Source organism: Lepus europaeus, chromosome 1 (assembly GCF_033115175.1).
Source record: "Lepus europaeus isolate LE1 chromosome 1, mLepTim1.pri, whole genome shotgun sequence".
NCBI lineage: Eukaryota > Metazoa > Chordata > Mammalia > Lagomorpha > Leporidae > Lepus > Lepus europaeus.
The window spans coordinates 4,348,803-4,364,945 of NC_084827.1; the positions used below are offsets into that span (position 1 = coordinate 4,348,803).

Genomic DNA, 16,143 nt, shown 5'->3' on the forward strand with positions numbered 1-16,143 from the left:
GACCCCTCAGAGGTGAGGGCGGGCGGGAGCCGGCCTCCTCGCGGCGCCCCTGCGCCCCCGCACCCCAGGGAGTACCCCCCGCCGCCTCTCCCGCGGCCGGGCCGGTGCTCTCCGCAGCGCGGGCGCAGGAGGCGCCGGCACCCCGAGGTGCGGCGGCTTGGCCAGCCCGGGTCGGAGCCGGGCCCCCACCGCGGGACGGCACCCCTGCCCCTCGGGGAGCCGAGCTCTGGGCCCGCACCGAGCCGCTCCCCTACGCGCACGCCCCTGCCTCGCCGCCGCCCCGCAGCGAGGGCTCCGTTTCCCCGCCCCGCCGCCCCCTTCTCGTCCCTTCTTTCACGCCCACCGCGGTCCACACCGGCGTCCCAGCCCCGGAGCCGGGCAGGCGCCCGGGGACGCGCGTGGGCGCCCGGGGACGCGCGTGGGCGCCCGCCGCGGGCGTTAGAGCCCCCGGCACCGCCCGCGGGCCGCCCCTCCTCGGCGCACAGGCGGGGCCCCGGGCGCGCCCCGCGCTCTCCCCCGCGCGCTCGCCGCCGGGGCCGGGAGGGCGGGCTCGGCGCCCCGGAAGAGGGGAGGAGAGAGGACGGCCGGAGGGACCGGGAGGGGCGGGCCGGCGCGGAGGGGGCGGGCCGGGCTGCGCTGGCTCCGGAGGAGCGGGCGGCGGCACCCGCGAGCCGGCTCGGCGACGGCGATCGCGGCGCGGGCCCTGCGCGAGCCTCCGGAGCAGCCCCTGGGTCGGAGACTCGCGGCGACGAGCGGACCCCGGCCGCGGGGCAGGGGGTGCCCGGACCCGAGAGGACGCGGGCGGCTTCGGGGGCGCAGACCTGCGGAGCTTTCGGCCAGCGGGAAGGTGAGCCCTGGGGTCGCCGACTGCATGGGGGTGGGGGTGGGGGTCAGCGGACCGGTGTGCTTGGGAACCGATGGGTTGAGGTTTGCCAAAGTAGAGGGGCCCCCCACCCAGGGCCTCTGCAGATCCTGGGGAGCCTCCTCGGGGAGTACGGAGTAGTCCTCCCCAAGGCAAGAGCTGGGTTCGTGAGGGGTGATGAACTGGCCAACCTGACCCCACCACACCACCACAGCCATCAGCGACGCCCCTCCTACAGCGACGCTGTAAGGATCGCTCCCACGGTGTCCCCACAGGCCCCGCTCTGGCTGTGGCTTGGCGGTCCTGCCCTGGGGCTGGGGGTTCCTCTCAGAGGCCGGACTCCCAGCATTCCAAACAGTGTCCGTCTCTCTGACTCCAGTGGCGTCTCTCCAATCCCCTCGGAGCTGGGAGGAGCCAAGAGGCTGATCCCACACCTGCCCCAGCTACCCAAGCCCCCCCCCCCCCCCCCATCACCACATTCAAGCCTCGGAGGTGGGGTGAAGGCTTGGTGCCAGGTCCCCAGCCGTAATACTCCAGTTGCAACCAAAGTCTCCTGCCTGGCCTGCCACACCTCCACCTCTGCATTTGGGTGCTCGGCCCTGCCTGTCCCCCACCCCACCTGCTGATCTCGGCCGTCTGGCACCCTCTCTCCTCCCATCCCTGGGGGAGCTGGCCTGGGCCCAGCATAGCCGATGTTGTAACGTCCCTGGCAGTGCCCGTGGAGAGGAGCAGCCCAGCCTGTTCCCGATCAGTTAACCCTGGCCCTCCACCCACCAGGCGAGCTTGACTCAGGCCATGATGAGCCTGAGCTGAGAGACCGGTGGGAAGGCGATGTGGAGCTGTTTGCAGTCCAGGCAGGCTGCCCAAGTGATGGGGTGCTGAGAGGGTGGGAGCTTGAGTGCTGCTCAGCGGGGCAGCTGGTTCTGTCAGCTCAGTGGCCCTTCAGTGTGGAAGGAGATCCTGCAGACGGTCCTGGTGGCCTTGGGAACAAGGCTCCTTTGCAGTCTCTTGGTGCATTTGGGCTGCGAGATGGCTGGCCATGACCACTGAGTTACTGGGGGGCAACGGCCTGGGAGGCCTGAGCCTGGGAGAGGCTGGACCCCCCTCCCGGGACAGCAACTCTTCTGACTCCTCGCCATTTCCTGATCGTGAGCGCTAGGCGCTGTGTCCCCACCCCACTCGAAGGAGAAGTGGGCAGCAGAGCCTGGAGGGGTTGTGCAGCCTCAGGTCTCCCTTTCTCTGCCAGCTAGCCCGGGGGTTTCTGCAGGAAACCTTCTGGGGGGGAGCAGGGGCTGAGGGTGAGGGAGAGGGCCTGTGGGAGCCCTTGCGGAGGGACGTGCCCGGGCACACACTCGCTGCTCCCGCCCGCCCGCCTCATCCACCCTGCCAGGTGTGTCCATCTTCTGGTGGCCTGTCACAGGTTCTGCTTCTGGCAGTCGGGGCTTCCTCCCACCATCCTGCACTTGCTCATCAATTGCTGCTGGCCCCCGCACCTCCCCGTGCTCTTCTCCTGAGCCACGGATGTCCCTGCTCTGAGCGCGGAGTGGCTCATTCTACGTGGCTGGCTGGCTGGCTGGACCCAGACACTGCCTGCATCTTAAAAGCCTCCCCCGGCTCCACAGCCTGTCTGAGTGGGCGTGCTCTGAGGGACATTCTCAGAGCCTGGCGGGCTCGAGGGACACAGGACTGGCCTGGGCTAGGTAATCCATAAACTGGCTCCTCCAACCGGGGCGGAAGACAGCCTCCTCCTCCCTGGATGTTGCCACTACGACTGATGGGCCGCTTCTCGAGGCAGGAGGCCAGAGCACGAAGAGGGAGCTGTGGATCTGTGCAGCGGAGATGAAAGGGTACGGGCTGAGCAGTCAGCCAAGCAGGATTACCCTGGCATTTCCTGGGTGGTCAGCAGCTGCAGAGCAGGGCAGAGGACAGGGCCCCGGTGCTGATCCCTCCCACTCTGACCCTGTGGCTAACAGGTGTGAGAAGCAGCCCAGCAGCACGCCAGACCTCCACCCTGTGGCCCTTTGCCCTTGGGATGCTGCCCCCCCCCCCCACTGGATTGACTCTGCAGCCTGCGGGGCGCCCTTTGCAAAGATGCTCCTCAGGACGCGTTGCAAGCGTTCCCCTGCTTTCCGCGGTCGTCCCAGCCCTTTGCATGGCATCGTGGAAGAGAAGTATGATGTTGCACCTGGGACAGTTTGAACTGCTTGGGAAAGAAGCTTAAAGAACATCTAGGGATAAAAGTTAATCTGTTTTTCTTGGCCACATTATTTCCCTCATTCCCTCTCAGTTCCTCCTATCTCGCCATCCCTAGTTTCTTGTTGATGAAAATGTCTAGATATTTTAAAACCTAGAGGGGAAAAAAGGAACAGGAGATAAAATCTAAACACTTGCTCTGTTTGCCTAGATTTTTTTTTTTTTCTTTGACAGGCAGAGTGGACAGTGAGAGAGAGACAGAGAGAAAGGTCTTCCTTTGCCGTTGGTTCACCCTCCAATGGCCGCTGCAGCTGGTGTGCTGCAGCCGGCGCATCGCGCTGATCTGAAGCCAGGAGCCAGGTGCTTCTCCTGGTCTCCCATGGGGTGCAGGGCCCAAGCACTTGGGCCATCCTCCACTGCACTCCCGGGCCACAGCAGAGAGCTGGCCTGGAAGAGGGGCAACCGGGACAGAATCCGGTGCCCCGACCGGGACTAGAACCTGGTGTGCCAGCGCTGCAAGGCGGATGATTAGCTTATTGAGCCACAACGCTGGCCCTATTTGCCTAGATTTTTAAAATGTCTTCTGTTTTGTTAAGATTTTTAATTATGAGATTGTTTTAATTACAAAATAAGGTGTGCTTATTATAACAAGAAAGACAATTCAGATATGTGTGAGACAGTTAGCCACTGCCCACTCACCCTCCTCTATTTCTACCTCCAACAGTAATCAATTTTAACAGCCTAACATATCTTCTGCCATACCTTCCTCCAAGCTCAGTTAGCTTAGATTATTATATTTGTAGAAATTCACTTTGTGATTTCAGGTGCATCAACTATTATGTAAGTTGATTTTTTTATGAAAGTATCATTTTTAGCATTTCATTTGAGCAGAGTTAATTGTCTCAAATTCTTGAAGATTTACTCATTTGTTTTTGAATCTTTTACCTTCATAGATAACCACTTCATAAGATATACTTTATATAAGCTAAGAATCTACAAATTAATTTTTGCCAATTTCTGAATACCAAATACAACCTTGAGGCCCAAGAGAAATCCTTTGTTCTGTAAACAAAAAAAAAAAGTGACTGTATCATGCCCATTGTATCACAAAGCCATAAAGTAACGTGTTCAGAGGATGTGAGGGAAGAAATAAGTCATAGAATGCAATTTTTGTCACCTGAAACTTTGATCAGTCTTGTATTCTAAGCAATCGCTTTATATCCACATTTGTGCTGCTGCTAGTGTTTCGTATTTTTAAGACTTTATACACATCTGAAATTGGAGTGTTTTCTTGATGGAGATCCACTTTCTGCATTGGCTTGTGTTAGAATTGTCTAAACCCTGGTCAGTTCCCTTTTGTGAGCTGGAGAAGATAACCACTCACTCAGGGTCTGAGGAGCAAGAAGCCCCGCCCTGCAGGGCCTCTTCACCTCTTCCGGCAGCGGGAATGTACCGGCTGCACACCCAGAAGGCTGTCCTGGACCCACTGCAGAAACCATCGAAGGCACCTTTGAAAATCAAGTTCTGGGTCTTGCTTGGTTAGTATTCCAGGCATGCCAAGCAGCCGTGTTCTTGTCACTTAGGTTTCTGCCTTTGAAACTTGCTTCAAAAGAATCTGCAGTGGTAGGAATTAGCTGACAGCAATTTATTCCACATCTTCATGAAGTTTCCTCCTATTTTCATCTTGCAATAGAGGTACACTCAGATTCTTTTATACATAAAAAAAGACCTGAATTTATCTGGTTTGTTTGATAAGCGAGAACTGACCTACCTCCCTCACCTGACTCAGCAACAATTTTTCTTTCTTTTTTTTTTTCTTTTTTTCCTGAAGAAACGTGTTTATCACCTTCAGTCTTCTGGATCTGAATCTAAAAGAAGTCCTCATCCAATATCAAAAGTACACTTCTGGGCACTTTAAGATCCTCAACCATTTCTTTTTAATGATTATCTTTGTTCTCAGTAAGCTTCCCAAAAATTACTCAAGTGGCAATCCACACGCAGTGTGCCCATTGGATCCTTTTCTCTCTGATTCTCCTTGATGACGGGAACTGAGTGGCTTTAACATATTTCATAATTGCTTTTGCTCTTTCTGGGTGTTCTGGAGATAGGCCAGCTTCGTGTTGTCATTAAGATGCATGCTAAGGCTGTACAAGCACCCTGTGTTACAGCCCGAAGTGAATGTGTTGCTAGAATTGTGGGTCATCCAAGCAAATACCTGGCCATTTTTCATCTTCTAGAATGTTCCTTATGCTACAGCTGATATTATCAGCAGTGTGTCTTGTCTATCTTGTTTTTCCATCTTTCAAAGATAGTTCATTGAGATGTTTCCAAAATACTTATTATTCTTTCTCCTTGACTATTTGTCTAGTTGTAAATTTAGGAAGGCACAGTTCTCACCATTTCTTCTTCATGTAGGTTATAGAATCCATCCATGTTCTGACTGAAAAAGTCTCTTTAAAGGATATCTTCTGGGAAAATGGTAAAATAACCCTCATTGTTCAAAAACTTGCCTCTTTGGCCGGCGCCGTGGCTCAACAGGCTAATCCTCAGCCTAGCGGCGCCGGCACACCGGGTTCTAGTCCCGGTCGGGGCGCCGGATTCTGTCCTGGTTGCCCCTCTTCCAGGCCAGCTCTCTGCTATGGCCTGGGAGTGCAGTGGAGGATGGCCCAAGTGCTTGGGCCCTGCACCCCATGGGAGACCAGGAGAAGCACCTGGCTCCTGGCCTCGGATCAGTGCGGCGCGCCGGCCACAGTGGCCATTGGAGGGAGAACCAACGGCAAAAGGAAGACCTTTCTCTCTGTCTCTCTCTCACTGTCCACTCTGCCTGTCAAAAAAAAAAAAAAAAAAAAAAAACAAAAAAACAACTTGCCTCTGGCATTTTCCGTTCTTGAAAACCCTGTTCCTAAAGACTGTTCCTCTGGACAGAATCTGGTTGGCTTTGCTGTATCAAGCCTGACTCCACATTAAGCTGGGTGAGGGATTCAGCGTGAATGGCTTTGGGAGATTTCCTACACAGCCCTTGGTGACGGCTCCTGTGTTACAGAGGTTAAGAGCTGTGTATGCTCTTTACTGCATGGCCTCCCCGTTCTTCTGTGAAGCACTTACTTAACCTGCGAATGATCCTCACAGCATCTGGGGGAGAATTTGCAAAGCGCTCTGCTTCCTGGGAACAGACTGTCCTGTGGGAAGGCTTCTGGGTGGTAGAGGGATGAAAGGTAAGGAACAGTGGCCAGTTGTCAGGTGCCCACTCCATGTCAGCCCGTACATCTGCAGAAATGGGTTTCTCTCCCTGGCAACTTCTTAACCTCCTGGGGGTGACATGAAAGACTATTTTATTATACAGCCCGTGTTGCAAAAAAAAAAAAAAAATGAGATTGAAAGGGACAAAATCAGGATTTATTGATCACAGTTAAATATAGTTGCCTAGTTTGATTTCATTTTCATTGTGATATGTAGTTTTCAGTTCCATTTTGTGTCACAGGAGCATGCATATCTAGGAGGAAACAGATCTCAGCTTCCATTAGAGTTAACTTGGGGGGGGGGGGCGAGGGGGAGGGCTCAGTCCTGTTTTCTGTGCCATCCATGCAACAATGCCTCTTGTTTTTCCTCTCAACAGAAATACATGGATTCCACTGCTCCTGTGCATGCAACCCACAGGCGTTCGAGACACAGTCACAGGGAGAGCTAGAGACCCAGCATCCCCAGGCCAAGCAGCAGAGGAGGTACTGAGCCTGCAGATCTTCACAGTGGCCCAGGAGGCACCCACGCCTCTGTTCACTCACTCATGAGCAAGGGCCGCGCCCTTTCAAGGCCCAGGAAGGTTCTCCATAAGCGGTAGCTTGTTAGGTAATTCTCTGAAATCATTTTGAGGACTGAACACTATCTTGATTCATTTTATTAACAGTTATTATCTACAGTTTTAAAGGAGCTTTTGGTTAATGATTTAATAGAAAAGAAAATACATATGCAAGATTTTTTAAAAAATACAAAAATCAAAGAAAATACAGAAAATGTAAGTTTCTCTTGCGCGGCCCCCAGTCCTCTCCTTTTGCTGTTCTGTGTGTTTGTTTTTTTTTTTGTTTTGTTTGTTTTGGTTTTTTTTTGACAGGCAGGGTTAGACAGTGAGAGAGAGAAAGCGAGAAAGGTCTTCCTTCTGTTGGTTCACCCAACAGGTGGCCGCTACAGCCGGCGCACTATGCCAATCCGAAACCAGGAGCCAGGTGCTTCTCCTGGTCTCCCATGCGGGTGCAGAGCCCAAGCACTTGGGCCATCCTCCACTGCCTTCCCAGGCCACAGCAGAGAGCTGGACTGGAAGAGGGGCAACCAGCATAGAGTCCGGCGCCCTGACCAGGACTAGAACCCGGGGTGCCAGCGCCACAGGCGGAGGATTAGCCTAGTGAGCCGCGGCGCCGGCCAAGTTCTGTGTGTTCTTTCGTGAGTATGCAGGTGCTTTTCCTCCGGCCACGATGAGCACTTGCTCTGCACCATGCTCCGCTGTGCCACTCTCACGCAGAAGTGATTTCCATGTCACTACGTCAGCAGTAGCCCTGCTTGCTTTTTAAGGATGAGCCATCGTTGTTTGACCATCTTCCTGTTGACGAGTAATTAGGTTACTCCTCTTCCTTGTACACAGTTCACATGGATATCATTGTTCAAATGTCTGTGCAAACCAATACAAGTGTGCGGTACCTGGAGCACTTCTTAGAAGTGAAGCTGCATTTGAACTCGGCACACAGTGTATAAGGTGAACTCATAAGCTTGGTGCACATAAGAGAACCCACTTCCCGAAAGTCCTCCAACAGCTGCGTTATCTGTCTCGATGTTATCTCAGTCCTTTGTGGCAGCTACGGCTGAGTACCGCAGCCTGATTGACCTGTAGACGAGGCTGAGTACCACAACCTGAGTGACCTGTAGACGAGGCTGAGTACCACAACCTGAGTGACCTGTAGACGAGGCTGAGTACCACAGCCTGAGTGACCTGTAGATGATAGCATTCCACTTGTCATGGTTATGGAGGCTGGAAGTTGGAGGCCAGGCTCTGGACACAGCCCTCTCCTCACTGTGCTGGGAGGGGGTTGACAAAGCCCTTGGGGTCTCTTTCGTGAGGCACCGATGGCCTGCTGAAGGCCCCATGCCTGAACACCCTCCCATGAGGGTTGGGATTTCAGTCTGCAAGGGGGAGTGGGCAGCAACATTCGCTCCATAGCACGTGGCCTATCCCTGTTTCAATACACTTTCCTTCATGGTGAGAAAACAAGGAGCGTCTTCTCATAGGCTTGGGCCGTGCGTTTATTTTTTGTCTAAGCTCCAGGAGGAAACAAGCCCCTCGGGGCAGAGAACCATCGCTCACAAAGCACCTGCCAGGGCTGCCTGGTCTGACCCCCTCTCCACGCTGCCTCATTTATCAGACGGAATCTTCAGGAACTGTGTTCCTTTTCCGTCTGTCCTCCGCTCCCTCCGCCCGTGCCCCACGGTCATCTCTCTCTGTCCCTCCTGCTTCCCTGCCCCAGAAGTGCCCAGAGTGTTGCAGGGCTTCAGGCAGATGTTGTGATCATCCGCTTCTGACCCACCTGCCTTTAGTGAGAAGAATCTTCTAACTTCCTAGCCAGGTGCTGTTGGAGGAAGGCAGGAGGCAGAGAAAACGCTGGGAGAACGGTAAGAAAGGAATGCACCTGCGTCACCTGCACACCTGCAGGAGGTGGCAATGACTGGCTTGGCAGGTGACTCTCCAGGATGCGGGAATTTGCAGTCTGTCCCCTGCTGCTCCTGCGTGGTGGTTGGAGCTGGGGTAGCTTGAGAGTTGTATGGGTCTGGGCTGTTTATGAAAATGCAGCCCCCCTCCCACCTGCCTCTTGCGGGCCTGTGTGTCTCCCTAGGAAACAAGCTCGGCTGCTAAAGCCACAGCCCGGCCTGGGTGCAGGGTGGTGGCCAGGGCCATGGTGGGAGCCCTGAAGATGCCCCATGGCTACTGAGGGAGCTGCCTGGTCAAGCAGTGGAGTGGTGGGCATGGTGTACAGCTTGTGGGTCCTGGTCCTGGCGCCCTCCGTTTTGGCTCTGGAAGGTAAGAGGGGGGTGGGAGACAGGAGAACCCTCCCCCCACCCCCAGTGGCCAGTGGAGACCCAGGAAAGTTTCAGAACAAAGGAAACACATCTAAAGAGGGAAAGATGTAGGGAGGGGCCCCGGCACCGGGTCAGATTTTTTGGAGCCAGGATTCTGACAGACAGCTGTGCCCCTGCTGGCAAACTAAATGGACCAGAAAGGGGTGTTCATTTCTTCCCTGCGGGGATGCATGGGGGTTAACAGCGCTGGCTGGAGGCTCGGCCACCATGTGCCCCTCTTACCTCTGGGCAGAAGTGCTGCTGGACACGACAGGAGAGACGTCTGAGATTGGCTGGCTCACCTACCCTCCAGGTGGGGTGAGTGTCCTGCTTCAGGTCCCTGCCCCTGCCCCTGGCGGTTCCCCGAGGGTGGGAATTGGGAGGAACCTCCCTGGGAAAGATGGCTGGGACGAGACCCCCTCCCACCAGTGGAGCAGGACTTCAGGGTCTCCTCTCCCTGCTTTTCTTGTCCTCACTGTTAAGTCTCCCACCCTCCCCAGAGCCTGGGCGGCTGACACTGTCCCTGGCCCCTCTGCAGTGGGACGAGGTGAGCGTTCTGGATGACCAGCGCCGGCTGACCCGCACCTTTGAGGCGTGCCACGTGGCGGGGGCCGCTCCGGGCACCGGGCAGGACAACTGGCTGCAGACACACTTCGTGGAGCGCCGCGGGGCGCAGAGGGCACACATCCGGCTGCACTTCTCGGTGCGGGCGTGCTCCAGCCTGGGTGTGAGCGGGGGCACCTGCCGGGAGACCTTCACCCTGTACTACCGCCAGGCCGAGGAGCCCGACAGCCCTGAGGGCACCACAGCCTGGCACCTCAAGCGCTGGACCAAGGTGGACACGATCGCGGCCGACGAGAGCTTCCCCGCCTCCGCCGCGGCGTCCTCCGCTTCTGCGTGGGCAGAGGGAGCCCACAGGGCGGGGCCGCGGACTGGGCTGCAGCTGAACGTCAAAGAGCGCAGCTTCGGCCCTCTCACCCAGCGCGGCTTCTACGTGGCCTTCCAGGACACCGGGGCCTGCCTGGCCCTCGTAGCCGTCAAGCTCTTCTCGTACACCTGCCCCGCTGTGCTTCGGGCCTTTGCCTCCTTTCCAGAGACGCAGGCCAGTGGGGCCGGGGGGGCTTCCTTGGTGGCAGCTGTGGGCACCTGTGTGGCTCATGCAGAGCCAGAGGAGGATGGAGTGGGGGGCCAAGCCGGGGGCAGCCCCCCAAGGCTGCACTGCAACGGGGAGGGCAAGTGGATGGTAGCCGTCGGGGGCTGCCGCTGCCAGCCTGGACACCAGCCTGCTCGTGGAGACAAGGCCTGCCAAGGTGAGAGCCCAGGACCTTCAGCCCCCACTCCTGGGAAGCCCAGACTTCATTTTGTCCCCCAACAGTCAGCAATAAGCCAGCCCCCGAAGTAGACAAGCTCGCTCTCACTCACTTGAGATGTCTGGAGCCTTCCGTAACAAATGTTAGGAATTCTAGGGTTTCAGGCCCAAGAAGTGTTGGAGACCAAAAGCTGTTAGACTCGTAGGTTACCCTCGGGTGGGGTCCCCTGCCCCCATCTGCCACCGAGTTGGGGAAGGCTCGTTGCAAGGCCAGCTGGCCAGGATTCCGATAGGAGGCGGCTGTGGGTAAGGCTAAGGAGAACGGAGCCGCTGCGGGCGACCTCTGCAGAGGAATGTTATACAAGCAGGCCGGGAACACCTGCATCGGGGCCTGGCTTGCCTGAAGCCCCCAGCTCCGCACAATTCTGTCAGTGGAAATGCGGTCTGGCCCAGTGAGTGGCAGAATTAGTCTGCTGGAGGGAGGAGCAAGTGAGGGTGACATTAGGAGAACGGGCTCTGGGGAGCTCGGGGTGGATGGCTGATGTGAGTGTGACGCCTCTTCTCTCCTCTCTGCCTGCTTAGCCTGCCCTGGGGGCTTCTACAAGGCTTCGCCTGGGAATGGCCCCTGCTCACCCTGCCCTGCGCGCAGCCACGCCCCCATCCCTGCAGCCCCTATTTGCCCCTGCCTTGAGGGCTTCTACCGGGCCAGTTCTGACCCACCAGAGGCCCCTTGCACTGGTGAGTTCCTCCCCTCTACCCTCCCACCCCCACCAACCCAGCCCAGCATAGGAGAGGGGCTGGGAGTGGATTGTCTGGGAGGACACCACTGTGGGGTCCTTCGCATTTCCAGTGACTTCTTTCTCTCCCGTTTCCTTGGTTTCTTCCCTCCCTCCTCCCACCTGTCTCTGCTATCTGCTGCTTTACCCACCCCCCAAACACATGCACTCCCTGGCCTCTGGGCCGTCCACCCTCCCCACCCACTTCTGTCCTCAATCACTTCCGCTCCACAACCCCCCCCTTCCTGTCCCTGTCCCACCCTGCACCCTGCTGCCAGGCCCTCCGTCAGCTCCCAGGGAGCTCTGGTTCGAGGTGCAAGGCTCAGCGACCATGCTGCACTGGCGCCTGCCTCAGGAGCTGGGGGGCCGAGGGGACCTGCTCTTCAATGTTGTGTGCAAGGAGTGTGGAGGCCACCAGGAGCCTGGCAGCGGTGCCACCTGTCGCCGCTGTAGGGACGAAGTGCACTTCGACCCCCGTCAGAGGGGCCTGACTGAGAGCCGAGTGTTAGTGGGGGGCCTCCGAGCACATGTGCCCTACATCCTGGAGGTGCAGGCTGTCAATGGAGTGTCTGAGCTCAGCCCCAACCCTCCGCAGGCGGCGGCCATCAACGTCAGCACCAGCCATGAAGGTGAGCCTTTTGCCTCCCCCACCTTCGGACCCCCTAACCTGCCCTGCTCTCCAGCCCGCCTGCTGAGGGTCCTGTAATCCCAGCGCTCCCACCGCATCCCCCTGCTCACCCCTTCCCACCTCCCAGTGCCCTCTGCAGTCCCTGTGGTGCACCAGGTGAGTCGGGCCGCCAACAGCATCACCGTGTCCTGGCCACAGCCTGACCAGACCAATGGAAACATCCTCGACTATCAGCTGCGCTACTACGACCAGGTGGGCAGGAAACCCCGTGACAAGAAGAGACGCTCAGGGACCTGCAGCACCGACACCGTGTCTTCGGGGGAGGGCCGTGGGGGCCGTAGGTGGGAGGGGCCGCACCGGCTGGGCAGGGAGTGAGCAGCCCTTACCCCCAGGCCGAGGACGAGTCCCACTCCTTCACCCTGACCAGTGAGACCAACACTGCCACTGTGACACGGCTGAGTCCCGGGCACATCTACGGCTTCCAGGTGCGGGCGCGGACCGCTGCTGGCCACGGCCCCTACGGGGGCAAGGTCTACTTCCAGACACTGCCTCAAGGTGCGGAGGGGCCTGGCCGAGGTCCCAGGGGTAGTGAGGAGAGGCGGGGGCCCCGTCCGGGCCTGGAACCCTGCCCCAGTGTCCTCCAGCCTGGAGGCTCTGTGGGAAAGGCTATAGGACATTGCTGTGGCTGGGCAGTGGAGCTCGGGGCCTAGGGGTGCTGTGTGTGGTGTGTTCAGGGAAGTAGGGCCGCACGCCTGTTGTGTGTGCACGTATGTCAGGGTGCAGGCGTCGGCAGAGTATATGTGCATGGGCGTGCTGTGAAAGGGATGTAGTGTGTGTAGACAGGCAGGTGGGCATGGCTGGTGCCTGGGGGGAGTGGCAGTCTGTGACCCTGGCGGCTGGTCCTTCAGGTGAGCTGTCCTCCCAGCTTCCAGAGAGACTCTCCCTGGTGATCGGCTCCATCCTGGGGGCCCTGGCCTTCCTTCTGCTGGCCGCCATCACCGTGCTCGCTGTCGTCTTCCAACGGTGAGGTCCCCTGGCCCCAGCTGGTCCTGGGAGTGGTGGCTGCTGTCTGTTGGTGCCCATTTCCCACCGCCCCGGCCGGTGTCCATTCCCGTCCTCCCCCTGTGTGGATCCACAGCTGGAGGGCAGCCTGTGCCGGCAGGGTGGGTGGTGGTGAGGGGATGGAGATGGGTGAATTATCCCAGGCCTCTGTTCCCTCAGGAAGCGGCGAGGCACAGGCTACATGGAGCACCTGCAGCAGTACAATAGCCCAGGTCAGGGTGGGCGGAGGGAAAGAGCCTGGGGTGGGGAGCCCAGACGGGGTACGTGCCAGGGGAGCCCGGCTTCCCCCAAGGTGGAGCCCCCCACCCCGGGAACCATCTGGTGCAATGAGAGGGCCTCATAATACACACCTCCCACCCCAGCAGGGCTCGGGGTGAAGTGCTACATCGACCCCTCCACCTACGAGGACCCCTACCAGGCCATCCGGGAACTTGCCCGGGAGGTAGACCCTGCGTATATCAAGATCGAGGAGGTCATTGGGGCAGGTACCACAAGGGCGAGGAGGGCACAAGGGAACGGGGATGCCCTCTCCAGCCTGCCCTGGCCAGGACCCCTTGCAGACAGCAGGGCGGACGCTTGCCTCTGACCCCTGTCTGTTCTCCCAGGCTCCTTCGGAGAAGTGCGCCGAGGCCGACTGCAGCCCCGGGGACGGCGGGAGCAGCCCGTGGCCATCCAGGCCCTGTGGGCTGGGGGTGCTGAGAGCCTACAGATGACCTTCCTGGGCCGGGCTGCCGTGCTCGGCCAGTTCCAGCACCCCAACATCCTGCGGCTGGAGGGCGTGGTCACCAAGAGCCGCCCCCTCATGGTGTTGACAGAGCTCATGGAGCTCGGCCCCCTGGATAGCTTCCTCAGGGTCAGTCCAGCTTCGCTGAAGTAGGAGGGTCCTGGGGTCCGGGGAAGCTTGGGAGACAGACCCCAACTCCTCTGTTCTCTACTGCCCCTCCTCCTGTGCCCTCCCTCTCTCCTTAATTTTCCAATTCCCAAATCTGACCCTTGCCCTCTGCTCATGCCCATGCCTGCCGTGCAGCAGGTCCACCCCCGGCTGACCTCCGCCCTCTGCCCCCCCAGCAGCGGGAGGGCCAGTTCAGCAGCCTGCAGCTGGTGGCCATGCAGCGGGGAGTGGCGGCCGCCATGCAGTATCTGTCCAGCTTTGCCTTTGTACACCGCGCACTCTCAGCCCGCAGTGTGCTGGTGAACAGCCACCTGGTGTGCAAGGTGGCCCGGCTTGGCCACAGTCCTCAGGTGAGCGTGCAGCCCTGGGGGATGCACGGGAGTCCGGGGGAGGGCCTCGGGTGAGCCGGCAGTGTGGGAGGGGGTGGAGGCTCTCCTGGGCGAGGGGAGACTGAGGCCTGGGCTGGGGTTGGATGGAGGGAATCTCCAGACCGGCAAGGAAAGGGGGCTAGTGCGGGCAGGAGACCGTCACAGACCTGCACCCACCTCGTGCGCAAGCTCCAGGGTCAGCACAGCTGGTTCTAAGTCCTACTGCTGTGCACTGCAGCCCCACGGCCTTGCGGGAGGTCAGTGTCTCCCGTGCCTCAGCGTCTGCCTTGGCAAACGGAGGGTCACCCCTCCCGCCCTGCTGGGCTGCCGCGAGGGTCCAGTGAGTGCCCACAGCAGCTGCCCAGTCAGTGTGACTCTGGTGCTGCTGCTGCTCTCCACCCAACCCCCAGGGCCCGGGCTGTTTGCTGCGCTGGGCAGCCCCCGAAGTCCTAGCGCATGGGAAGCACACGACCTCCAGCGACGTCTGGAGCTTTGGGATAGTGATGTGGGAGGTGATGAGCTATGGAGAACGGCCCTACTGGGACATGAGCGACCAGGAGGTGAGCACGTGGCCAGATGTCGCTGACTCCCTGCCCCTGCTCCCCCCGGGCTCCTTCCTTCTCCATTCTTAACCCATTCACATTCCGAGACCCCGGGGCTCTCACATTGCGTATTTTTGAGTTCCTACCCCAATCCAACCACATACACCATCTGATATCTAAAAACCACCCCTTACCTAAAAAACAAAGTACTCCCCTCCACACACAATACCTCCAGTCATCGTATTCTTCCTCTGTTGTCCAGGTACTAAATGCCATAGAGCAGGAGTTCCGGCTGCCTCCACCTCCAGGCTGTCCACCTGGACTACATCTGCTTATGCTAGACACTTGGCAGAAGGACCGTGCCCGGCGGCCTCACTTTGACCAGCTGGTGGCTGCATTTGACAAGATGATCCGCAAGCCAGACACCCTGCTGGCTGAGGGGGGCCCCGGGGACAGGTCTGGAGCTTAGGGATGGAGCTCGGGGAACCCAGGGAGGGTTGATGCAAGCCGAAAGGAAAAGTGAGGAGAGGGGACTAAGAGGAAGAGGAGGCTTGATCGGCTTGCTCCTCCCCCCTTAGACCTGCCCAGGCCCTCCTGAACCCTGTGGCCCTGGACTTTCCTTGTCTGGACTCGCCCCAGGCCTGGCTGTCGGCCATTGGACTGGAGTGCTACCAGGACAATTTCTCCAAGTTTGGCCTCTGTACCTTCAGTGATGTGGTTCAGCTCAGCCTGGAGTAAGCAGGGAGAGGTGGGGCGGGGGGTGGAGGCTCTGGGAGCCCAGGAGGGGTCGTGTCTGGGACCTTGGAGAAGCCGGCCCAGGTGTGACCCCTGCCTCCCCCCCCCCCCCCCCCCCAGAGACCTGCCTGCCCTGGGTGTCACCCTGGCTGGTCACCAGAAGAAACTGCTACACAACATCCAGCTACTGCAGCAGCACCTGAGGCAGCCGGGCTCGGTGGAGGTCTGAGGCCCGGGCGGGATGTGGTGAACTGAGGACGCCCGTGACCCAGCCCTGGATGAGGCCCAGGAGGGCCCTGTGCGCTGCGAGCCCGGCTCGAGCTGGGCCTGCGAGAGAGACAGCCAGCGGGCAGCGACCTCCAGCCCTGCTGTCTCTGCAGCCCCTCTCCCCCTGCCCCTCCAGCGTCTCCCACATTAAAGGCAAAAAGGGGGATTTGCAAGTTCGTGTGTCAAGACCTCAGTGGGCAGGAAGGGGCTAGGGAACCCACAGAGGAGCGGAGGGGCGGAGAGGGCTGGCGGCCTGGCAGGGACACGGAGGGGAGCCAGACGGGGAGCAGGAAGTAACTTTATTGGAAGGTGGAAGGTGGCAAGACTGCACGCAGCTACCCGACCCCAGCAGCGGGAGCGGGGCATGCCTTCCAGCCGTCATCCACCTTCCCACACGCCTGGGAAGGACT

General features: G+C 58.9%; 1 protein-coding gene across 6 annotated transcripts; it reads left to right on the forward strand.

The window, feature by feature from the left end:
- The first annotated feature begins 760 nt into the window (after positions 1 to 760).
- EPHB6 (EPH receptor B6) lies at positions 761 to 15,891 on the forward strand. Of its 6 annotated transcripts, none has more exons than XM_062197682.1 (19): positions 761 to 847; positions 6,672 to 6,777; positions 8,661 to 8,710; positions 8,932 to 9,116; positions 9,408 to 9,472; positions 9,693 to 10,464; positions 11,046 to 11,201; positions 11,518 to 11,868; positions 11,995 to 12,119; positions 12,260 to 12,422; positions 12,776 to 12,890; positions 13,089 to 13,141; positions 13,292 to 13,414; positions 13,535 to 13,782; positions 13,998 to 14,171; positions 14,600 to 14,749; positions 14,994 to 15,187; positions 15,310 to 15,465; positions 15,587 to 15,891. In XM_062197682.1, the coding sequence occupies exons 4-19, from the start codon at positions 9,017 to 9,019 to the stop codon at positions 15,693 to 15,695; spliced, it is 3,054 nt and encodes a 1,017-aa protein (XP_062053666.1). In that variant the 5' UTR covers positions 761 to 847; positions 6,672 to 6,777; positions 8,661 to 8,710; positions 8,932 to 9,016; the 3' UTR covers positions 15,696 to 15,891. The 6 variants fall into 6 exon arrangements, with proteins under 6 accessions (XP_062053666.1, XP_062053662.1, XP_062053695.1 ...); XM_062197678.1 differs by having other exon boundaries at positions 8,665 to 8,710; XM_062197711.1 differs by having other exon boundaries at positions 8,665 to 8,710; positions 13,295 to 13,414.
- Positions 15,892 to 16,143: the final 252 nt, after the last annotated feature.

Excerpts from the sequence above, each read along its gene's own strand:
- EPHB6 (XM_062197682.1), top strand. The coding sequence starts at position 9,017 with ATGGCTACTGAGGGAGCTGCCTGGTCAAGCAGTGGAGTGGTGGGCATG. Across the intron at positions 11,202-11,517 it reads ACCAGAGGCCCCTTGCACTG|GCCCTCCGTCAGCTCCCAGG; the intron begins GTGAGTTCCTCC and ends CCCTGCTGCCAG. Across the intron at positions 14,172-14,599 it reads GGCTTGGCCACAGTCCTCAG|GGCCCGGGCTGTTTGCTGCG; the intron begins GTGAGCGTGCAG and ends CCCAACCCCCAG.